Here is a 26,579-nt window from a genome sequence, read left to right on the forward strand (position 1 = left end):
TACCGAGACAGGGAGTGTTAATAAAATTCTTAGTGGTAATTTGGGTATAAAAAAATTAGGTTATTTTGGCACAAACAGTTCAAAATCTCCACACCTTAAAAAAAGTTTTCATGGAGTACGTTATCATTAGAGATATATCACGCAATTTTTTTAGAATATCATTTGACTCTATACCTATATGATCCTTATTCTTTTTCTATTGAAAGTATCGAATGAAGATTCATACAATATTTTTCCAATGTTTTATCATCTATTTTTCTCCATTAAAAACATCATATAAAAATTTAAAATTTTTATTATGAGTTTCTAGAAGCGAAAATCGGCCATTCAAAAAATGAATGGCAATGTCTAAAATATAGATGAAACATTATTTATTTTAAATTTATCTTCCTCCGCTAAGAACTCATCCACAGATTTTTCGTACTCAAATTTGCGATTTTTTCTCCTGGCTCGAATTTCATTTTCAGCTGGAAATTCGGAACGTATATCAAGATTTTCTGCAATTCCATTAACAATAATTTTCATTTGGTCTTAGCCAGATTGTAACATTTCATTTTTTCTGTAGTTTCTGACAACATTTTTACACAACCTCACAAATTTATAGTTACATGTTACAACATCTTCGAGACTGAATTTATATGAAATAGCCAAATGCGAAAGAACAACACCACATATAAATTTATAATTTTTAATAAGTAGTTTTTGCTAATCCTCGTGCTTTGACTTTAGTTTCTGGATCATTGTTAATATCTTCTATTGTTTCGAATAAGGCATCATATATTTTACAAAATTTAAATCTTAAAGATTTCAATGCATCTATTCGACTTGACCATCTAGTAACACTCAACGGTTTTAGAGTTAGTTTGAAACATGTTTTTTCAGAACTTTCCAACGCTTTGTAAAACCAGAAAAAAAGTGCACCTACAGTTCTTGTATATCTAATACAAAAAAGGTTCTTGTTTCTATAGAAGAAGACACTTCGCCAATTATGACTAATTTTAAAGAGTTACATGCGCAGGGCACCTAAAGCGCCTCGGATATTTTGCAAGTAGGTATTCTATTTTGCACAGCCTTTCTTATTTCTTTCATATCGGTCTCGTTATCATAGCCTTGTCCTGTAAGCCATTCTAACTCAAGACCTAACTTTTCCCAATTTGTCAAAGTAAGTTCCGTTAAACCTTCACTGGTTGAATCACTAGCTTTAAAAAAACCAATAAACAATCCTTCGATATTATAGGTATTTGTTCTGACAAGAATTAAAAGCGACAACTCTTATCGTCAATGCGAGCTGTTCAATATGACTTACGTCTGGGATACAATCGGCGATTATCGAAAAATATTTGGCGATTTTTGTTATTTCGACAATTTTGTTTAAGATAATATTACCCATTAAACTTATCAATTCATCTTGCCTACTGTTGCTTAAATAAGTCACAAACCATGTATCAGACTCTCTTTGAACTATCCTGATATGTTCTTCCATTACTGGATCAAACTCAGCGAGCAATTATTATTATACTAACTTAAAAAAGTTTCCATTATTAGGTAGAAACAAATGATCAGTTGTTCCACGAAAAGCTAAACATCGTGAGGCCAAAAGTCTAATTCTTTTCAAAACTTCTCTCCAATAATGTTGCATTATCTATTATTATATTAGATTTTACTGAGTATGCCGCCCCCCTTGTGATGCCGCCTGATGCGGCTGCCTCACCGCATCATAGCACGGCACGGCCCTGGCTTGTCGCGCGATAAAAATCTCCTAAAAGAAAGGCTCCCTGCATATGCCTCTGGCATATTAGCTGGCGTTCATTGTGCAGTAAAAGTCTGTCACCACACGTCTAAGGGTAAGAACAGAACAAGTGGGTCGCGGTGGAGGTGGAGGTCGCGGTCGATGTCGATATCCATGTAAAACACATTTTAGTTTAGTGAATGGAAGAAAACAGAGCAGGTAAGTCGCGGTGGAGGTTTAGCGCGATGCCATCCAGGAGGTTTACATCGATGCTTTTGAAAATAAAATGAGTTTGTTTTACATGGATGTCAACTGCGCGGATGCTTCCCTGTGATTGGTCCGTTCAAAGCCAAGTTGTCATTACCTGCGCTATCTGAGTTGATCCTTATTATATAATCCCTTTTCTATATTCAGTTTATTTTTGAATTTCTAAAGTTAATAAATTCAGTAAATTTTTGAAATATGAAGGAGGATCTGATTATTTACAGCTGACATTTCATCACTATCATCACTTGACTGACACAACATCGCAAAAGCACAGTCTTTTTGTCATTCAAATTTCAATTAACTACTTCACTTGATAGTGGTTCTAGCTCGACTGACAGCGCAGGTGACCTCCTTGCTATGTGCTGTCGACATCGACCGCGACTTAACTATTTAGTAGCATCCACCGCGACCTACACCTCCACCTCGACCCACTTGTTCTGTTCTTACCCTAAGAGTGCTACATATGGTCCGTTTTGTTCTATGGATGTGAAACCTGGACACCACAAACATAAAAAATCTTAACAAATTGAAAGCGTTCGAGTTGTGGAGTTACCGTCGCATCCTCAAAATCCCGTGGACAGCACACATATCTAACGAACGTGTGCTAGAGACCAAGCACAAAGAGCGAGAATTGATGAACATCATAAAAATGAGAAAGGTTTATAGACTGATCAAATAAAATTACAATACATACATGTAAATCAAAATGTAATTCCGTACAGGTTGGAATAAATTTTTTATCAAAGTTTAGGTCCAAACAAAAGATATTTTCAAGAAAGTATATGACTCATATGAGGGGATCATTGTTTAAATAATTAAAAATGTGTAATTTTTGCACAAAATTTACTTTTTTAACTGCTGAGGTAATTCGTGTTATTAAGAATTTTACAATTTTTATCCGCAAAGATGAAGAAACAGTCTTATATGAGACTTACTAAATTAAATTTGACCCTTAATTTATTTAAATAATTGTAAATCAAAATTAAAAAACAAATTTCCAAAAAAATATTATTTGCAATATAAATAAGCTCTATAAAATATTTTGTTTTGCAGAAAAAGTTGCGCTATAATATCACTATAAATTGACAAAAAAATTGGTCGATAAAAATATTGAGTAGTTTATGAGATATTTAATTTGTTTATAAAAAATTACAATTTTTTCAATTGCAAAAACGCGGTTATTGCCGATAGAGTATACAAGTTTTTAAGATATCATTTGTTTTGTTTTTATGTATATTTTCGACAAAATTATTGACAAATCAAAATTTCAATTAGACACCCTTCCAAAATGGCGTTTGAAAATTGGTGTAATTTGTTTAAAACTTATTTTTTTTAATAACATCGCCGGGATTAAAAATATTGAAATTATTTTTCGATAGTCGTATTCTTGGTAATTTTTGACACATCCACAAAAGAATAAAAATTTTCTAGAAGCATTTTTGGCCGAGATAGCTTTTCCCAGTTTAAAAATTCATAATTTGTTTATTTAACAATATTGAATTTAAAAGTATCTACGTGAGTATATCTATTAACCTTACTACTTATTAACAATGTCATTTATACACATAATCAAAATTGTAGCATATTTTGAAAAATGATGATTTTCGCAGCACCTTAAATGAAAGCTTTTTGTCTGAAAATTGGCGGAGGAGTAGTTTCCAATATCTCTGTTAATAATGGGCCAATTTCAATGTTTTCTTTTAATTTGGGGTAGCATATAAAAATAATAGCATCTGCATGACCCTTTTTGCCATAAATAATCAATAAATAGTTATAAACAACTTTTTTTTTTTATCTAGTATTGTGATAAACAAAAGTTGGCACCAAAGATAATCACAAGAGTATTAAATCAAATTTTTATATTAAAAATTTAACAAAATAGTAATTTTTTTTAAAGAATCATAATAAAAACTTTTTTCTTTGTACAAATCATTGGCAAAATCTCGCAAAGATAATGTGAATACAAAATAATATATGTATAAAAAAATGGATGACAACCTCTATATAAATATATGTATATAAGTGAATAAAAATTAACAAATAAGTATATATGTTACAGTTCAAGTTGATTATCCAGTTGGAGTTGACTCCAACTAGTTGGAGTCAACTCTAACGGCTGGTTTCAGTAAAAGTTGATTATAAATATAAAATGAAGATTTATATTCAACATTTACTAGTAAAAGTAGACTCCAACTAGGAAAAGTATACTCTTCCCAATGCCATTTAGTAAAAGTTGATTCTGATTCACACAAACAGCCGATTCTAAAAATTAAATGCTACTGAATATGTTCAAATTAGTCTAGGCTATATCGTCGCCCCCGTTAGGTAAATTACTCCGATTAGAATTTTTTGCACAAACTTACTCAAAAAGAGGTCCTTATAACAAATCTACTGGGTGCCAGGCAGTACCTTGATCGATAAATTGTTTAAACAATTTTTTTAGACAAATTCACAAAAATAATTTTTTCACTTCGAATAATTTTTTTAGATCATTTGGGTTATTCTGAGCAAAATAAGGTATTTTGTGATTTTTCTCTAAAATTGATTGTTGTCGAGTTATACGCGATTAAAAATTTGAAAAATGCAAAAATAGCCATTTTCAAGGCTTAATAACTCGGTTAAAATCCATTATTATGAAAGTCAGAAAGTGACCAAATCAAAGTTTATAGCCCCCTCTACAAGATCCAGCAGAAATTTTTGTCACTATTTTATTACTAAGCTGGTATCTTTAATTATTAACATTGAGCGCTAAGTGGTTATTAGGCGGCCGTCAATGGTGAGTGCTAAAGAGATGCACCATTACGGCCGTCCAATGGTGAATCTCACTCGCACTCACATTGACGGCCGCCTCAATACACGCTTAGCGCTCATTGTTGATCATTAAAAATAATATCTTATTAATGAAATAATGACAAAAATTTCTTCAGGGTCTTATAGAGGTAGCTTTAATCTTTGATTTTTTTTTAGTTTCTGACTTTCATAATATATAATATCGTATGGCATTTTTGCCTTTCGGACAGTTCCGGCGCCAATTACATCTTTAACCCTGTTTCAAGTAACTAGTGTCGATGTACACTAGCCCAGGGAGACCGACGGCTTAACGTGCTCTCCGAGGTACGGTGAGACGGCTCGTGTCATTATTGTAAATGAAAATGGTTTGTCTTTGGCAGGGCTCGAACCCACGTGCACTGGTGTATGAGGCCAGCGATTATGCCGTTACTCCATGGCCGTTCGCTCGACTTTCAAGTCGCTAATAACTCGACAACAGTCAATTTTAGAGAAAAAAAGGCCCAAAGGATCTAAAACAAAATTGTACGAAGTGAAAAAATTATTTTTGTGAATTTGTTTATAATCATTGTTTATCGCCAAACGTCACTAAAATCATTCATTATTGTACTCATTTGCCCTCATTTCGGCAGTAAAGTAACACTTTGTTGATGAAACAGATAAAAAGGTCTGCTTGCTGATCTTTGTATCTTTGTGCCAGAGTTTGAAGACAGAATATTGCTTCTCGTGTCCCCATACCTTTCCTGAAGCCAAATTGTTCTTGACCGGTGACCTCATCACATTTTTTATAATATATTCTGTTCTGTATGATACGCAGGAAAAGCTTCAGAATGTTATTTAATAGACTTATTTATATGGCGGAAGTCCTGGCATAATTTGGCGTTCTTCTTTTTAGGCAGTGGTATGAAGACTGATTCAAGTCATATTTTAGGGATAGTCCCTGTATTGTAAACATTATTAAATAGTCCAAGAAGTCTAAGTTTTCCTCGTTGATCAACTTCAATAGCTCAGCTGGTATTTCATCTTTTCCTACAGATTTGTTGTTTTTTAGTTGACGTAAAGCATATTCCAGTTCGGACTTCAGTATTGGAAGGCCTTCTTCGTTTTCGGTATTTAATGTAGGAGGTTCTCTGATGTCATAGAAGAGTTCCTTTATATAGTCTTCCCACATGTTTATTTGTTCTTCAGGGCTTGAAATCAGTTTGCCTTCTGCGGTGATTAGATTATTTGGTCCTTGTGAGTATGTTGTGCCTGTGAATTCCTTGAGTTTCTTATACAGATGGAAATCATCATGTTTTTTATATAAGTTTTCGATTTCTTCACATTGTTCTGTTATCCATTTTTCTTTTGCAATTTTTATTTTTTGTTTAATGGTTATATTTAATACTTTGTACATTGCTTTGTGCTGTTTGCATTTTCTTCTTTCATCCATTAAATCCAATATTTCCTCTGTCATCCATCTTTGCTTCCGTGGTCGCTGTTTTGTGAGCATTTCAGTTGCCGTTGCAAGGGCGTGTCTGATTTCCTCCCGAAGGCGAAAGTTAAGGATGTTTAATTATATGAAAGTGTGCTAAAAAACAGTGCGAAAAAGTAAAACCCATTTAAAATACATTGTTACTTCAGACACACTTTAAACCCTTCGTGTACCGCTATCTATATTTACAATTTTCACACAATAAAACCTTTACACATAATATGGGATAGAGTAGATAAAAATTATTTTTGTGAATTTGGTTAAAAAAATTGCTTAAACAATTTTTCGACCGCGGTACCGCGTGACACCCTGTGTATTTGTTATAAGGATTGTTATACGGATGTATTTCTTTGAGTAAGTTTGTGCAAAAAATCGAATCAGAATAATTTACCTAACAGGGGCGACGTTACAGACTATACTAATAAGTAAAATTTAATAAAAAATTTTGGTCTTGGTAAAAGGTATATTATTTTAAAAAGCCCTATAGGGCTACAAACATCGAACAGAACGTTTTCGCTCTAAAAAGAGCATCATCAGTGTTGCAAGAACATGGTGAGCCAACCAAAAAATACGAAGGTCAAAGCCTTTCAAAAATGGACTAAAAGTCACATCAAAATGCTAACATAGCAAATTCCAAAGGATGGATATAATCCCTAAGGATATGGCCCTAGGATAACATATGACTCCCACACGTTGTAAGTGGGTCAAAGGTAACAAATTAGGTCATTAGATAGGTCATATTGATACTAATAAGTAGTTGAAACGGTCAAAACAAAGAAACGCACACTCATCAAAAATACACTTGAGATTCTCGTATAATCAACATTTACTGAATCGATCCAGGAAGAGTCAACTCCAACTAGTAAAAGTTGATTTAAATTTTTAAAATCAACATTTACTGCTCGTTTCAGTTGGAGTTAACTCCAACTAGTTGGAGTCAACTCTAACTGAGAATCAACTTGAACTGTAACATATACACAATTTTTCGTGTATTACCTGTTAAAAAATTATAAAATTAAATGTAAAATACATATACAGTGAGCACGTAAAGGTTGGAGTTATTCATTTTATCGAGAATGGACAATTTTGGAAAAAAATCCCGAAACAGGTCAATTTTTACTTTTAAATTACGACTTTTTGGCATATATATCATACTAGTGACGTCACCCATCTGGGCGTGATGACGTCATCGATGATTTTTTTAAATGAGAATGGGGGTCCTGTGATATCTCATTTGAAAGGTAATTCAATCCTCTATTCAGTAGTATAAACATTAACATATTTATTTATACAGGGTGTCCATAAACAATTTTTTGCATTAAATTTATTGGCATAAAAAGAAGAATGTATGAAATTTATTTAATTCAAAATACATTTTACTGCTCTCAGAAAACAGAAAAAAATGTTTATTTGAAAAATAATCATCGCTTTTCGCTTAAATTAAATGTTCAAACTCTCAAGAGGCAGGTGGGTGGCTGTATTAATATTGAATTTAAGCAAAAATCAATATTTATTTGTTAAATAAACATTTTTTTCTGTTTTTTGAGAGCAGTAAAATATATTTTGAATTAAATAAATTACATACAATCTTCTTTTTATGTCAATAAATTTAATTAAAAATTTTTTTTGGACACCCTGTATAAATAATCATGTTAATGTTTATACTACTAAATAGAGAATTGAATTACCTTTCAAATGAGCTATCACACGACAACTATTCTCATTTAAAAAAATCATCGATGACGTCATCTCGCACAGATGGGTGACGTCACTAGTATGATATATATGCCAAAAAGTTGTAATTTAATAATAAAATTTGAACTGTTTCGGGATTTTTTTCCAAAATCGTCCATTCTCGAGAAAATGAATGTATTTCAACCTTTACATGCTCACTGTATTTTTTAATATTGTACAAAGCAAAAAGGCTAACAAATTTTTAATGCTATGTAATTCCGTATTATTTTGTAAATTTTTTTATAAAAAATCTTTTGTGTCAATTTTTACTTATCACATCTAAAAAAAAATTGAAAAAAAATGTTTATAACAAATTGACGAATATTTATTGTTAAAAGTGTCATTTAGATGTTACTATTTTTATAAGCTACCATAAAATAAAAAAAAACATTGAAATTGGTCCATTATTAACGAAGATATTGCAAAATACTACTGCACCACTCTTCATGCAAAAAGTATTCAGTTAAGGTCGCTACGAAAATCATTATTTTTAAAAATATTCTCAAATTTTAACTCTATGTATAAATGACATTGTTAAGTAGTAGGGTTGATAGATGTACTCACGAACTTCAAAATGTTAATATTGATAAATAAACATATTATGAATTTTTAAACTTGGAAAAGCTATCCCGGCAAAAAATGGATCTAGAAATTTTTTTATTTTGTGTCAAAAACTACCAGGAACACGAATATCGAAAAAAAAATTCAAAATTTTTAATCCCGGTGATGTTGTTAAAAAAAAACAAGTTTTAAACAAATTACACCAATTTTCAAACGTAATTTTGAAGGGGTGTTTCATTAAAATTTTAATTTGTCAATACATTTATCGAAAATATACATTAAATAAAAAAAAGAGACCTTAAAAACTTGTATACTCTATCGGCAACAACCGCGTTTTCGCAATTGAAAACATGGTAATTTTTATAAACAAATTAAATCTCTCATAAACTACTCAATATTTATCAACCAATTTTTTTGTCAATTTATAGTAATATCATAGCGCAACTTTTTCTGCAAAACAAAATATTCTATAGTGCTTATTTATATTGCAAATAATATTTTTTTGGAAATTTGTTTTTCAATTTTGATTTAAAATTATTTAAATAAATTACGGATCAAATCTAATTTAGCAAGTCTCAAAAACAAGAATTGCCGCAGCAGTTAAAAAAGTAAATTTTGTGCAAAAATTACCAATTTTTAATTATTTAAACAATGATCCCCTCATATGAATCATATACTTTCTTAAAAATATCTTTTGTCTTGACCTAAACTTTAATACAAAATTTATTCCAACCTTTACGGAATTACATTTTGATTTTATTTTATTTTATTGGCCTATTAATACTTCAGTCATATATTTAGAGGACCTAAATATCACTTACTCCGGTTGATCATTCAGGGCAAGATCGAAGGAAAATGCTGGTTTGGAAGAAAACAACTGTCCTGGCACGCAAAGAAGAAGCATTTGCCTCGCCACGCTTTGCGGTCTATGAGAGCTCTTGGATATGGAGGTTGGATATCATCAATATCTTTACTCTATCTACAACTGCTCTTAAGAGTTCTGTTGAATTGCATTAAAACCAGTCCTTTCATTTTTCAACCATCACACTCTTTTTCCTGTACTCCTTCCTCCTCTCATCTTTCCTTGTATTATCAATCTTAGCACTTCGTATATCTGTCGTCTCATTACGTCTCCCAGATATTGTCTCTCATTACCACTTCTCTCTAATTTCTGCGTTTGAGCGAATCTTCCAATTACCTTCAGGATCTTGCCTGGGTTCTAGAATGTTTCTTAATATTTTGTTTAAAAAAAATGGATGCATTGTTGTCCTTTTAGTGTTAGGCACCATGGCTCGTAACCGTGTAATACTACAGGTCTTTATAATGATATAGATTCATAGTTATACATTTTTTGACAGTGATTTTGAATTTTATGTAAAGCTCTTGCAGCTTTATTTCCCGCTCTTAGTTTCGCTGATATATTCTCTACAACTTTAGTGTTGCTATTCAGTATTGTGCCCAAGTTCTTTACCTCGTTCAGATTGTCCTTATCCACCAAGATTGAATTGGTACCTATCAGAGTTATCACAGTTTCTGCGCGACACTCGAATGAATCTAGTCCTGGTCGCGCCCAGAATCAGTCTCATTTCGCCAGCCGATAATTTTAACTGATATAATACATTACTTGAACATAGTATATTTTGCTGTCCATGTTTATGTCGTCAGCAGAAGCCAATATATTGTACTGCTTCTTTGAGTAACTAGGTCCATTTTCTGTTGGAATTTACCAGCTGAATAGACGGGGTCGTGAATTGTGAGTTTTTTGAATTCCCTCTTGTCTTCTTCGCTTCAGCATCCATCTGGCTTGCAAATTTTAGGTGTTACCAAGAAAATGGACCAATAAGTTTTCAATTTAAAAATCTTTTAGTAATATTTTCATATTTTTAAATATTATTAATATTGCTATTAGGATTGAAAACTACTTCATCTTTCAATTGCCAGATGACGCTAGTCACCTAGTCCATTCACGTCAGTTGCGGTGTGGGGGATAAACTCTCGGTGTTGGTCACTTAGAGTATGGAGCAGCAGGCCTACGTTCTCTCCGATGAGACTCCAACAAGAGTCGAAAATCGTCGATTCAGAGTGCTGGATTGCGCTCCGTATTCTAAGTGAAAAATAAGATTGTTTTGCCTTCGCATTGCAACTGAATAAAAATGGAATTCTTATTTTATTTTTATATTGGTCGTTACTTCTTTGAGTAACTAGGTCCATTTTCTGTTGGAATTTACCAGGTTTAAATGACTTTACTTAGAGATGGGAGAAGAATTTTACATTTATCATTGGCGCGCGTACGGGTAATGGTCTGAATTTTTTTTTTATATGAACATTTTTTTATATGAGGCGCCATTTTTATGCAAAAAATAAACAATCTTAACGTTTACAAAGTATTTGAAATAAGTTTCTATGCATATGGAAACTACCTCGAATACTTTGTAAGCGTTAAGAAGTTAGGATGTTTGACTTTTTGTATAAAAACGGCTCCTTATATGAAAAAAAGGCAGGATATACTTGTTGTCACACATTAGAGGAGGAATTCAAAAATGACTTTTAATTTGACATATCTCAGTGGCGTACTATTTTTTTCTTTAAACAAATTCAGACCATTCCCGTAGGCGGCCAATGATGAATATAAAATTCTTCTGTCACCTCTAAGTGAAGTCGTTTTGAACATTTGTTGTAGCTTTGAACCTATTTAAAATCTTGTTAGTAATATTTTCTGTTATTGTTCTAGTTTAGTATTATGTATTATATTAAATAGTTCTTGATAATGTATTAAGAAGTAAAAATACGCGCCAAGATGTTTTATTTTTTTGCACAAAAACGGAGCACCATATGAAAAAGAGTCCAGAAAGGATTTTTATCATAAATGAAACATATAATTTAAAAATAATTTTTAGTTTGAAATATCACAGTGGCGTACTATTTTTTTCTTCAAAAAAATTCAGACCATTACCCGTAGGCGCGCCAATGATGAATAAAAAATTCTTAATTGTATGTCAAAATATGCACAATAACTACCTCTTAAAACCCACCAAATTTAATTTTCATAGGTCAACCGATCTTAGAGCAATAAATAAATTGGCAGTTTGAAATAAAAATTTCAACATCCCGTATCTCGAAAACGAAGCATTTACGGACATATGGTTATTGAGCAAACTGTCATTATTTTTTGATGTAGAATTACCCCTTAAAGTTTTTCATACTTATTTACTAACACCCTGTATATACCATTACCTCAACAGCGGGATCTGTATCCTCCGTTTGTGCTTGTTGTAAGTTCGGAAAAGCTTCGAAATCATGGCACATAGGTATAGGGGATATTACATGAAAAATATTCAGTATTTTTTTAAAATTACAAAAAAAATAATGTAAGTAAATATTACCACAAGATCGGTAAATTACAATACCTTCACAAAGCAAAATTTATAAAAATCTGCAAGCCGTTTCCTGCATAATTTATGCATAGTGTTTTAAAGGTAAACTGGTATGTTTTATTGAAGGCTGACCAATGTCAATTGGAATTTGGCTTCGTTAGGAATATAGGTACTCAAAAGTTTTTATTAAACTAATTACACATTGAACTTGTTTTGTTTACACCTTTTAAGCAAAATTCACAAAAAGTAAAAAATTTAGTTTTTTACACCGTTGAAAATATTACAATATGTTTCTAAGACTGTTAGTCAGTGTTTTTTTTAATGGCATGGACTAATGTCAATCAGCGAGTCACAACATGACTACTATATCAAGAAGAATACACATTTAAAGACCGTTAAGTCCATAAAATATCAATAACGAAGAAAAGTTAGTTCAGTTGCTGTTTAGACGTAATTTAAATACTGACATTAAAAAGATAGATGATTAAAAAGCTGAGGTAAGCTTCCTTTCAACTTCATAGGTGTGTTCAAAAACGATCTACAAAAATTTAACAACAATAATAATAATATAAGAATAATAAACAACATGGTGAGGTCCTCAAAGTTTCATAGCAAGTTTTTTCTTTGTTGTTGTCTTCCGCGGCTCCCTACTCAATTCGAAAGCTGCCTTGCTATGGACTGTCCAAGTTGCTCACCATTCGTATGTGTTATAATATTGATCTTCATTTTTATAACTACATATTTAAGTTTTAATTAAATATAATTTTATGTGCGATTAAGAGCGTAGGCGCAAAATTTCGGGCCAAAGCTTTTTAAATGCATTCATTTTTTTCCAATTCTGAGAAAAGTAATAAGTATTTTTGAAAAATTTAAACGCCGAATGAAAGATTACATTATTACCGAGGGCCGAAAATTTAGTGTGATTTTTAATTTCAAATATCTCATTCAAAAGAAACTTTTTGTTTATTCTAAGGAACTTTCGGCTCTCAGTAATAATGTAATCTTTCATTCTGCGTGTAAAATTTTCAAAAATATAAATATTAGTTTTCTCAGGATTCGAAAAAAAAAAATGAATGTATGTAAAAGCATTGGTCCGAAATTTTGCGCCTACGCTCTTAAACCACAATTTTATTGATTGTAATGAATATCATTTTACATTTGTTTTGACGTTGAGATTCCGAATCGGGAAATCGTTTTCAAAAAATCTTTATTTATGTTTGTAAAATTTGGAGATCATCGTCAAAGGGGTAGCCGGTTTTCTAAACTTTTCAGCAATAATAGTAGCTTTTGTTGTTGTCACTTTTGTTTGTTTTTTATATCCCTTTGTTATAGCCACTGATCAATAATATATAACAACTTCTTCTTCTTCTTCACGTGCTGCATCCTTTCAGGACATTGGCGATCATCATGGCCCATGTTACTCTGTCTGCAGCGTCTGCAGCAGGACGTGCTTCTTCTCCCCGATCCTCTTTTTCCTTCCACTTTTTCATGAATAAAAATCACATCAACTCATATTTCGTTTGTTAGTATGTGACCAAAGTAGCTCAAGTCCATGATATTTTCCACATTCTTAGATGACACCACTGACGATACTGTGATAATGGCAAGAACAGCGGAAGATCTACAACATCTAGTTGAAAGTATGAATGAGATATGCAATAACTACGGCATAAGGATGAACGTCAAAAAAACCAAATATATGACCTTCAGTAAGAATCCAATAAATGACACTAGTATCACAATAAACGGTACCCAACTTGAAAAAATAAACGAATACAAATACTTGGGAACCCTTATCAATGAAACAGGTGACCAAAATCACGAGATAAAAAGACGTATTGAAATTGCCAGGTCTACTTTTATAAAAATGAAAAAATTATTTTGTAATCGTGATATTAGTATTCATCTACGAACTAGAATGTTAAAATGCTATGTATTCAGTACTTTGCTCTACGGTGTTGAGTCATGGACTCTTAAACAGAGGAATATTAAAAATCTTGAAAGCTTTGAGATGTGGTGCTACCGCCGTATACTAAGAATAAGTTGGGTGGATAAAATTACAAATGAAGAAGTAATACGCAGAATAAATAACAAGCCAGAAGTTCTACTGAATATAAAAAAGAGAAAACTTGAATACTTAGGCCACCTAATGAGGGGACAAAAGTACACATTCCTACAAAATATAATGAAAGGAAAAATCAAAGGACGAAGAAATCCAGGCCGTAGAAGAATGTCCTGGATGAGAAATTTAAGAGAGTGGTTTGGCTGTACCACTAACGAATTGTTCAAAACAGCAGTAAATAAAATTAGAATCGCCCTAATGAAATCCAATCTCCGATAGGAGAGGCACTCAAAGAAGAAGAAGAAGATGACACCACATCTCAAAACTGGCAAGTCTTTTTTCAGTTGCGTCCGTTATTATCCAGGCTTCAACTCCATATAAAAGGACAGGAAATACGTAACATCTCAATAGTTTAGTTTTAATCATTTCTATTCCCAGTTTTCCATTGCATAATATTGATTTCACTTTATTGAAACCGCTTCTGGTCAACTGGTCAAGGCTGCGGTCCCATTGTTTACTTAGCTCACATCCAAAATAATTATTGTATCTACTTTGGGAGCGTTCAAGTATTACGTAACGCGATTTTTGAAGATTTTTACCCCCCCCCCCCACTACGTAACGCACTCTTACGGGAGTTTAACTATTGCGTAACGCAATTTTTGAAGATTTTGACCCCCCCCTGCGCTACGTAATACTTGAACGGTCCCTTTCTCTAAAGCTTTTTCTTTAACGTAGATTGTAGTTTGTTCGCCTTCAATCGTGTTCTTACTGACAATCATGATTTTTGTCTTTTTTGTGTTCAGAACCATTTCATACCTCTCGCAGTACTGAGTAGTGCAATCAACCAAAATTTGCAGTCCTTCTCTGCTGTCCGCAAGAAGTATTGTATCGTCTGCATATCTGAAATTATTCACTAGTGTTCCGTTAATTAATATGCCTTCATTGATGTCTTTTAGTGCCTCTTTAAACATCTCTTCTGAGCACATATTAAGAAGCAGAGGGGATAGTACACATTCTTGTCGTATTCCTTTTTTATTGGAATCTTTCTAGATCTTTGTTGGTCGACTTGAATTATGGCTTTCTGATATCGGTATAAATTTGTAATGATTCTCACATCCTGATCATCTATTTCTGTGTTCCGTAATATGTTTGCAAGCCTTCTGTGTTGTATTTTATTTGTCGAATCACGTCGAAGGCTTTCTCGAATTTATTTATTTAGCGTGTGGCTTAAGTACATCACAGAATATATTTAGATTTATGCATTATACAATGCATCACAAACAGATGTCCAGTTTTTTTATATATTCGATTGACCCTTCGGTTGCCATTACAAAGTCTATAGGGTCGCCTGTGTATGCTCTGCGTGGGCAGTCCTGAACAATGTGACTGATCATCTGTCTTGCAGCGCTGCAGTCACAAGAAGGCGAGGGAAGTTTACCCCATCTGTAGAGGGAGTCGCCGCATCTTCCACAGTTTGTTCGAATTCGATTAAGGGCTGCCCAAATCTTACGGGGACGTTCAAATTCGCTAGGTTTTCCTATGATGTCCCGTAGACTATGGTAATGCGGATCTGTCTTACTTTCCCAATCTTCTCTCCATCGGGTATTTATGTCAAAGTTGGATTGCTGCAGCGCTTGAACAGATTGTAGAGGGGGTAACCTGGATCGGAGACGGTTTCCAAGAATATCGGGGATGTCGTTGTGGACTAAATAGAAGCTGGCGACTGTCCATTATTTTGTTATATGCTTTAACCAATGCATGTTCACGGCGTAGGTTGGGTGGTGCTATATTACTAAGGGTAGGTAGCCACATTGTAGGAGTGGGCTTAATTGTGCCTGTTATCATACGCATAGCACGGTTTAGTTGGGTGTCGACCAGGTGGGTATGCCTGCTATTTAGCCACACTGGTGCACAGTATTCTGACACCGGATATATCAGGCCAAGAGCAGAGGATCTTAAAGTTGATGCTGTGGACCTCCATGTAGTGTCGCAGAGTTTCTGTATTATATTGTTGCGTGTTTTCAATTTTGCTGCTGTTTTCGTCAGGTGTTCTCTGAATGTGAGCGTTCTGTCTAGAGTAACCCCAAGATATTTCGGGTATTTATTGTGTTTCAACAGCTTGTTATTAAAATACACTCGCAATTCTCTGTTTGCCAGCTTGTTGTTGAGATGAAAAGCTGATACTTCAGTTTTTGTAGTACTTGGTTGTAGTCTCCATTTCTTAAAGTATTCGCTGAGGATGGATAAGTCATTCGTGAGAGTGATTTCTGTAGTTTCTAAAGATTGGTGGCTTGTTGCAAGGGTCCAGTCGTCAGCATATTCAAACTTTCGAGATTCGGTTTCAGGCATGTCAGCAATATAGAGGCTGAAAAGTAAAGGGACAAGGACAGAACCCTGTGGAAGGCCATTGTTAAGTTTCATCTGTCTACTCGTCTCCTTTCCCATTATAACCTGGAAGTCTCTGTTTGTCAGCATGTTGTCAATGAGGTTAATTATCTTTCTGCAGGGGATAATACGGGCCAGTTTATATATTAATCCCTGTCTCCAAACAGTATCATATGCTGCTGTTAGATCTACAAATACTGTTGCTGTATTTTGTTTCTTTTGAAAACTAGCTTCTATAAAAGTTGTTAATGACAGCACTTGGTCCGTACAGCTTCGATGAAGGCTGAAGCCAGCTTGTTCAATGGGGACATTTTCTAGTATCCTGTGCCTGTGACTAATTCTGTTGAGGAGAAGCTTTTCTAATAGTTTATATACCATGCTGAGTAGAGCTATGGGGCGGTAGTTTTCTGGCTTATCGTTTGATTTGCCCGGTTTCGGAATTGCAATTATCTTTGTTCGCTTAAGTGAGAAAGGAATGTTAGCTAACTGAAGTATATCATTAAAGAACATTGCAAGCCATTGTTTCGTGTATGCACCACTGTGTATCAAGAACTCAGGATGGATACCATCAAACGCAGGTGCTTTACCTGATTTGATTTCATTTCTTTCAGCGCATGTGTGATTTCAGAAATAAGTATTCTTGCTGAATATTCGGAGTTCGTTCTGTTCATTTGTTTTAATGCCCTTAAGTCTCTTAACGCTTTATCGAAGTCAACCAGACATATGAATACGTCACAGTTGACGTCTCGACAGTGTTCTATAAGTGTATAATAAATATTGCCTGTCTAGTGCCAAAACCTTTTGTAAATCCCAGTTGATTTCCTGTTATGCTATACCTAGTTTTTTATAGACACGTTCATGGATCACTCGCAAGAAAACTTTTAGAACATGGTTCATCAAACTGATTGTCCTATATTCCTCACATTTCATTGCGTTGGGTTTTTTGGATATTGGAATGAACTCACGATATTAACCATTCTTTCGGAATTTCCCCAGTATAGTTAGTAGTATAGAATTAATAACACACAAATCATTGTAAATCATAAAAGCAGTGCTATTACGTACCTACATGAGTCAAACGTTTGATTTCCGAGAATTACATTCTACGCCGCTGTATTTGCTAATTTTTATTTTGGTGTGTGGTTTAAATTTAAAAAGGAGAAAACATATTTGGTTTGTTAAATTGATAATACAGGGGCTGGTGTTTTATTTTAACTGGTATTTTTACGTGTCCCTCATAAGTTTTGTAAAAAATGAATTTCTTGTTTTCAGAATTATTGTATTTTTACAGTAAAAGATTTACACAGATCCATCTAGCGGAAGTTACTCGACTTTGTCAATATGATTTCGTAAATTTTGACATTACGTGTGGTAAACTAAGTGCGTTCGCGGGCAAGGTTAACTATTGGGCGTAGGTTGTCTCGTAACTATAGACCAATCAAATGCTCGCTTTTTAAAGGCGGGAATACGTCACCCGTACGACACTTTTGAAATTGTCATAAGTTTCAATGCTAATAAAAGGTTCAAAAACTTAGTTTTGCAATATATTTTGGGATTTTTTTGGTTATAGATATATTAAGTGGTTCTTATATTGATAATTATATCAATTTTTCCCTTAAAAATCAATAGTCTGCTGACAAAAAAATAGAATTGATTTGAAGAAGATTTAACATTTATTGTGTGTTTTAAATGGAGATAACAGTTCAATTCGCACAAAAACCCAAAGCAAAAAGTAGAAAAAGTTTAGCAAAATTACATACTTACTTATTATGGTTTTTCTGGAATGTGCAGCATTTTTATCATGTAGTCATAGGAAAAAAAACTAATAATATAAATAATTTATACAAAAAATTATTTGTCCTTCAACTAATCCATTAAAAATATACTATGAATACGTATTAATTAAAAATTAAACAAATAAACAATATTAAAGAAAATTATATAGAAATATTCGGAAACGCAACCACAACATAAAAAAGAGGGTTAGGTTTGAACATAGCCACCTTTACTTAACGTAAAGTAAAGGTAGCTATGGTTTGAACCTTAGAATATAAAAAAACAGGAAGGAGTCTTTCCTATATCAACAACACCTTAAATTTCTAGCGGAACCGGCCATCTTGAACGTCTGTGGATGACTCATAAGTTTTTGTCAACGAGGTAGAAGGTGTTTGTGTATTGGATCAGCTGTGTGCATAGGCGTACCATCTGGTAAAGCTCCTGTATATGCAATCAATTAACTGAAGTTATTAGTATAATAAAATGTTATTTAACTGACTTTTCAACAAAATATTATATTAATACGTATTTTCTCTTGATCTGTAGCTGTTTGTTTAACATCAAAGATGTAATAAAATCGTTAAGAATTTATTTTCTTCCCTCTTTCAAAGGTACGTCACTGGAGATAGAAAGCAAATCTGACAGCTGATCGCCATTTGCAACCTCCTTCCTGGCTCGTAGTCATTTCGCATTGTACTCCTTCCTGATTTATTTTATATTCTAAGGTTTGAACCACAAACAAAAACTGTCAAGTGTCAACCTTGACTTTGTCGTACGAGTGACGTAGTCCTTCCCTTCCCCCTCGCTTCCGCCCACATAGTTACGAGACAACCTACCTCCTATCTATGAACCTTGGTTCGCGGGTGCCTGTAGGCAAATACTATTGACTGTAATACATCCAACTCCCACAGAAATCTTTAAGCACGTTGCCACTAGCGCCACTGTGGGCTTGCGGTGAAACTACGTTGTGACAACGTAAAATTTGACGTAAACATTCAAATTTAATTTTATAAATTTTTGAATAACGAGCTAATTTTGCAAAATTTAGTTAAAATAAAAATAGTTCAAACAAAAACAATAATAAAGCAATTTTATAAACGTAAGGTTAGATTGCTCTGGTTATCACCGCGGACCACTAGATGGCGCTATTTTTTTACTTCCTCAAATGTAATGGGAAATGTCAAGAGTTGTATGTATTACAGTATTTGCTGTAGGCGACTAGTCGGCGACAAATTAGCAGCAAAACGGATGCGCACTTTAAAATGATATAAATAATATCGTTAATATATAAATACACCATGTATATTTACCTAGTATAATTTAATAATTAGTTATTAATATTAATTAAAACTAAATATACCTTGTATATTTATCTATTAACGGTATTATTTATATTAAGTGAGGTTAGAAATTGTCGCCGACATAATTTAGCGTAATTTTAATCCACCACCCTCTTCCCCCTTTCCCCACCATCAAAAACTTCATTTTTAGTTTTTTTTTAGAGTGGATCCAATCAATTTTAATATTTCAAAAAATTCACACGCATCGTTAAGACTTTTACAAAACACGTCTATTTTTATAGACCCCTAGGTTGAGTATACATAACCTCAAAAACTTTTTTTAATTTTTAAAATTTAAAAAATGGAGAAATACGTTCAAACCCCCAAAAAACCCCTAAAAACAGTTTTTTGGCTTTTTGAAGGAGGCGAACCTTGCGGAAAAATCTGAAATACATTATAAATATAGTGCTTGATAAAATACACAAGATTAAAAAAAGATTAGGACCTGCAGCCATATCCAAAAAAAGTTATACGCTTTTTTCCAAAATTAAAATAAAAAATATTTTTGAGGTTATGTACACTCAACCTAGGGATCTATAAAAAATAGACATGTTTTTTAAGTCTTAACTATGCGTGTGAATTTTTTGAAATTTTAAAATTGATTGGAACCTTCCTAAAAAAATAAAAACGAAAAATGAAGTTTTTGATGGTGGGGAAGGGTGTGGTGGGTTAAAATTACGCTGAGTCTTATTTTTTAATCACATAAAACTTAAAAAAAATAAAAAAAATTAATTCTGGGAATGAGGAAGGGTACCTTGTACCACTAAAAAGTGACGGCAGAGTGTGCATACGTTTTCTTTTAGGTTCTACTATTTAAGTTATAGGGTCTTATCGTACCTAAAATGATTAGCAAATTTCACCTATAGCGGCTCTTAGTCTACCTCTTACACAGAGGTTACAACTCACATGAGGTTATACAGGGTGTAACAAAAATACAGGTCATAAATTAAACCACATATTCTGGGACCAAAAATAGTTCGATTGAACTTAACTTACCTTAGTACAAATGTGCACACAAAAAAAGTTACAGCCCTTTGAAGTTACAAAATAAAAATCAATTTTTTTCAATACATATATCGAAAACTATTTGAGGTTTCTGATTGAAAACGGGCATGTGGCATTCTTATGACAGGAATATCTAAAAAAAAAAAGTTATAGTGAAATTTGTGCACCCCATAAAAATTTTATGGGGGTTTTGTTCCCTTAAACCCCCCCAAACTTTTGTCTACGTTTCAATTAAATTATCATTGTGACACCATTGGTTAAACACAATATTTTTAAAACTTTTTTGCCTCTTAGTACTTTTTCGAAAAGCTAGTTTTTATCGAGATATTTTGAATATTTGTCAAATCCACCACATATTTGCATACTGTTAAGTACGATTATGAGACCTGGTAATAATATGCATTTATTTATAAATTATTACATTTTTAGGTATATTTTGAACCATATTAAAAATGCATCCATATCTCGATAAAAGGTGCCTTATCCGAAAAATACTAAGAGACAAAAAAGTTTTAATAACACTGTGTTTAACTAATGGTAACGCAATAATAGTTTCATTGGAACGTACACAAACATTTGGGGGGTTTAAAGGCATAAAACCCCAATAAAATTTTTATGTAAACATATTAAAAAAGAAGGCACATCTCGAATAAAACTGGTTTATCGTAAAAATACTAAGAGGCAAAAAAGTTTTAAAAATATTGTGTTTAACTAATGGTACCACAATAATAATTTGATTGTAACGTACATAAAAGTTTGGGTGGGTTTAAGGGAACAAAACCCCCATAAATTTTTTATGGGGTACACAAATTTCACTATAACTTCTTTTTAAGATGTTCCTGACATAAGAATGCCACACGTTCATTTTCATTAAAAAATCTCTAATAGTTTTCGATATATCGGAAAAAATCGATTTTCATTTTGTAACTTTAAAGGGCTATAACTTTTTTTGTGTGCATATTTGTACTAAGGTAAGTTAGGTTTAATCGAACTATTTTTATTCCCAGAATATGTGATTTAATTTATGACCTGTATTTTTGTTACACCCTGTATAACAACCTTCACCAAATAATCAGTACGATTGTATTACCTACAACTAAGTTAAATAAACCGAAAGATTTGACAACATATAAATATTGGAGGATTATTCGAAAGAATAATCTCCAGAACTCTAAATGAGTTGAGCAGGCACAAGCCTGACTAAGTGAAATATATAAAATCAAGTAAAACCTCTCTCGTTCAACAAGGAAAACGTCAACACCAGATGGCGCAGTTCTTTACCAAATTTAAGAAACTTAACAAAAGTACATAGAGGTATATATTAACATAGAGGGAGCCTACCTTCCGCGCTTCCTGACGACAAGATCTCAGGGGACTGGTTTGCTGCATCTCCTTCTAACACATTGTATCGAGAATCTATAATGACATTCAGTGTGAATATAGGCACGGAAGAGGAGGACAACTGTAGCAGCTTTACTATGCGTAAGAGTGAAACAGCACTAATCCAAATAAAAAAGATGGTGTCGTCACTTCGCTCTGAATGACACTCTCTCTATGCTAATATTTAACTCTATGCAAAAGTATCGCCAACTGACGTGACGTTTAGGTGTGACGTCATTAAAAGAAATAAATAATATAATATTAATAATTACTTCGATTTGACGGTAATTTAATAAGGGAACGTTATTAAAATTAAAAGAGAATAATTAGAAAAATAATTAAAGGTTTTACTACTCGTAAATACTTTAGTAACGTGACGGAACGTTACAAAGTGACCAATTATTTTTCCCATAATACATTAATTATTTTTATTTTTTTAGGTCTAGAATTAAATAAACAATTAAATATCGCTGACATGCTACTACAAAGTAAAATAACCCCAGGAACCACCGGTTACACTGTAGACGAGATAGTAGATGCCATAAAAGCAGTGACACAACACCAACCGAATATCGAGTGTATAGTGGAAAGCCATACTAAGCAATCCATGATTAGTGAGATTAGGATATGTCTGGATAAATCCTTCGAAGTGATCGACTGTGTAGGTTCAGCTCTAACGAATTGTAACAAAAAGAAACCCATAATGTACTTAGATAATGTCCCGGATGATGCAATGAGTCAGATTGATTACATAGATGAATATTCGGAAGAGAGGTATAGGGAGAGTGCGTATTACATGGAGTTTTATAAGTTTGTTAAATTTCTTATATGGTTTTCTATGTAATATTGTAAGATATGTATGGTGAGTGATCAGATTATTAATAATCTTTGTCTGTTAAACTTTTTTTCTACTTTTAAGGGCCGGCTGTTCGAACGCTAATCAACAATGATCACTATCAAATATTTAATTACTGTCACCAAAACTGTCAATGTCAACTTTTATTGGGTTGCTGAAAACATAATTGATTATAATTATGAGATTAGTTAATCAATTAACATAACAATTATTAACATAATTGATTTAGTAATTTCATAATTGTAATCAATTATGTTTTCAGCAACCCAAACAAAGTAGACATTGACAGTTGGTGACAGTAATTAAATATTTGATAATGATCATGGTTGATTAGCGTTCGAACAACCGGCCCTAAAACACAAAAAAGCAAGTTCAATAGCGGAACCGAATTCAAAATTATTTTGCACATCATATTTGAAACATTATTTGCTTAAAACATCTCATTCTTGTTGGTAAAATTAATTTCTCTGGACTAAATTACGATTCTGTTGATATCCGAGATACTTGGTCTTCACACAATATTACCAAACTGAATTTTGTTATAATATTCGGTTTAAATTTTCTAGCCGATTTCCGAGTCTACTAGGCGAGTTCTTTCACAACACTGATGATGGAAGAATGTTCGATGTTCAATATTAACGTTTTTATTTGTGCTGTTTTTCCTCATAAGATGTCTGGCTTTTGCTGTATTGGCGTAAGAAGCATAATATAGTGCTGGGCATGACTACTTCAATCACACCAAAAAAAGTAGTAAGAAAATGAGAACTTTAGTAAAAATCATTCACACCAATTCATAACGTCTACAACCACACTAAATATTAAAAATAAATACGAACATATCGGGCGTCTATTGCATATTGACGCGTTAACAGTGTTGCCATATTTTAAGGTGACAAATATGTTTTATAGTTGAATTATTAACTTCTTTTATAAAATTTTACTAGCTGGCTTTAATAATTTGATCACCTACTAAGGAATAGATACAGATTATTGGGTAATTTTTTAAACAAACTGGAAGAATCATTGTACTTGCTTAATAATGTACTAATAAGAATGCTATCAAATCACTAATATGTTAATAATTATTCCCGTCCTTAATTTTTCATATTACTAAAAGATGTGACACTTTTGTTGTCTTGCTGTACAGCTTCATCTAAGTATAAAGTAAATTATGAAAGCGATCAAATCCCCTAATTTTTATGACTTAATACTCTGGATATGCGGTGAGAATTCCTTGGAAACAGGAAAACTGAGAATAAATGTCTTTTTGTAAAATTAGGGCTTATTTTCTTATTATACCCCCCGCAAAGTATCCAATTGTAATTGTTAAAATCTTTATATATTTGTATATAGGTTAGGATTAATCAAAAAAGGCTGTGTAATGTCTCTACATTTAATATGTAGATGTTTAAAAAAAAGGGATATTTTTTAAATATGTTTATGGCAATTTCTTAATATACACGAGATTTTACTTCCTGGTATGTTTAGTCTCAACTCAGAATTTTCCTTTGGGGTGGGGGGTTGGCTTGGACACAGAAATTTTTTTTATTTTTTTTTGTGAAAAACGAATTACATTTTGCTACTATTCCTTATATATTTTTTATATGTCCTTGGGGGCGATGGTTAACCCCTAAAACAGTGGGTACGCCACTATATAATAACACCTAGATTAGGCAAATCCGACAAATAGCGTAACGCGGAGCAGTTCGGGTCGGTGGTCTATCTATCTCGCTCTACCGGCGCTTAGCTTTTTTAGACAAAGATAGCTAGACCACCGTACTTGATATTGGCGTTACACCCCGATGCATTGAGTGGCATATGACTAGCCAGATCTATAGTTAACATGTCTCTGTTTTACTCGCTAACTAAATTTTGATAATAGGGCTTTTCATTCAGTCATTTGTTTCGAGCTTCTGTCATGTGTCACATAATATTAATATATCTACGTCATACGTTATTGATATATACCAATGATACAAACCAAAGACGTATGGCGTAGATATATTAATATAATGTGACACATGACAGAAGCTCGAAACAAATGACAGTCGATGAAAAGCCCTATATATTGGTTAATTGTCAATTGGTCAAGTCGGGCAATTGTAAATAAAGAGACAATGTTGAAGTTATATTTACAAAGAACTGAAAAGACATGTGCAGATAGTATACTGTATAATATTGTAAGTTAAGTGTTAGTCTTATGACATTCTTAAATTCCTCTTATGACATTCAATTTAAAAAGCCTTACTTGTGGAAGACTTTGTTTCCAGTGACATATGACTACCAATTGAAAGCATTTTGTTGATTTTCATATAAAACAAATATGAAACTGTTATACAGTGATGAGCGCGCTAATAACCGGTAAAATAATGCAAAATATGGAAAACACATTAAGTTGTGAGATAAAAAGAAATGAAACTAGTGAAGGTGGGAGATTTAGCGATAAAAAAGTGTAAATTTTCATTCTACTAATTGTTTCCCACCTTTAGACGTATCGGACGAGTTTGGCAACTGCCACTATGACAGTTTTAGTTCATATACTTCTCCGATATGTCTAAAGGTGGGAAAAAATAAATAGAATGTAAGTTTATAGGTTTTTATCGCTAAATCTCCCACCTCCACTAGTTCATTTCTTTTTATCTCACAACTTAATGTGTTTTCCATCTTTTGCGTTATTATGTCGGTTATTAGCGCGCTCATCAATTGAGCGCGCTAATAACCGGCGCGCGTTTATATTGGTCAATTCCTTATAAATCCTTTGCACTTCATTAAATTTTGACGTTGTCATTTTTATACAGCGTTGTCATATTGTGGAGTAGGTAAGTAGAAAATGTCAGGAATTGTGAAATGAATAATTTAATTTCCATTAGAGTTCAATGGTTCTTTACAGTTTTAAAGTTGTACATGATCGGTTACTTACAGTTAGTTACACAAAACTTTGTGATAATAATAAAAATAACCGTCTTGAATAAAACTCTTGCAACGCAATAAATATAAAAGTAACAATAGTTCCTATAAATAATTTGCACTCCATTAATTAAAAGTCAATTGTTTTTTCAGCGATATTGAATGTAAATAATTATTGTTTTTTACTAGACATTTTTTCTATAAATTTTATTTTTTGAAAATATATTAAAAGTGTCAGGTAATTTCAAGGACGATGTAGAAATGTTATTGATCGCATGCAACAGACATAAATTGAAGGTATATCAGAATTTTCTATTGTATAAATTTTCCAGTTAGCTTGTATATTGTACATTATTTATATATATTATATTATATTAATTTTTGTAGAAAATATATACAAAATGATAATGCACACTTATTTACTTTTTAATTCAAATTTAGTATTAAACCATTTTACAATTATTATAACAAATTTATTTTTGCAAAAAGAAAGATTACTTATTTAATCTGTAACTAAAACTAAATAAATATTTTAAAATCTCATCCTGTTTTTTTTTTCAATTGTTTAGTGGGTATTAGATTTACCAGAATATTTAATTATTACTCATAATTATTTTTATATTATACCTCTGAATCGATATTAAGTAGCCTGGTAAACATGACATGTAGTTTCAAGATTATTGGAATTTTCGTTCAAGAAAAAGAAAGGGCATAAGAATATAAGAAGAAGAAGAGATCTATTGACCTCCAATTTTTCCGTGCACAAAGAGGAACTTACGCACCAAGTTTCAACAATGACTTGGACTTAAATGGAAAATACATTGAGTACTTATATAAAAAAATTTATAAAACCATACAATACTAGAAAACTGAAGAACTAATGAACAACTCATTGTTAAACTTGTTAAATACCACCCTAAACCTTACAACTAAAATTTAGCT

At 32.6% G+C, this 26,579-nt stretch overlaps 1 protein-coding gene across 1 annotated transcript in view; it reads left to right on the forward strand.

Annotated features, from left to right (window-relative positions):
- LOC114326968 (ribonuclease Oy) overlaps positions 1-26,180 on the forward strand; it is a 66,813-nt gene extending 40,633 nt beyond the window's left edge. Inside the window, exon 3 of the mRNA XM_028275456.2 lies at positions 22,315-26,180. Coding sequence (XP_028131257.1) covers positions 22,315-22,718 — 404 coding nt within the window. The 3' untranslated portion in view covers positions 22,719-26,180. The remainder of the gene's footprint in view (positions 1-22,314) is intronic.
- The last annotated feature ends 399 nt before the right edge of the window (positions 26,181-26,579 follow it).

The sequence above is a fragment of the Diabrotica virgifera genome, chromosome 1, assembly GCF_917563875.1.
Source record: "Diabrotica virgifera virgifera chromosome 1, PGI_DIABVI_V3a".
In the NCBI taxonomy this organism is placed as follows: Eukaryota; Metazoa; Arthropoda; class Insecta; order Coleoptera; family Chrysomelidae; genus Diabrotica; species Diabrotica virgifera.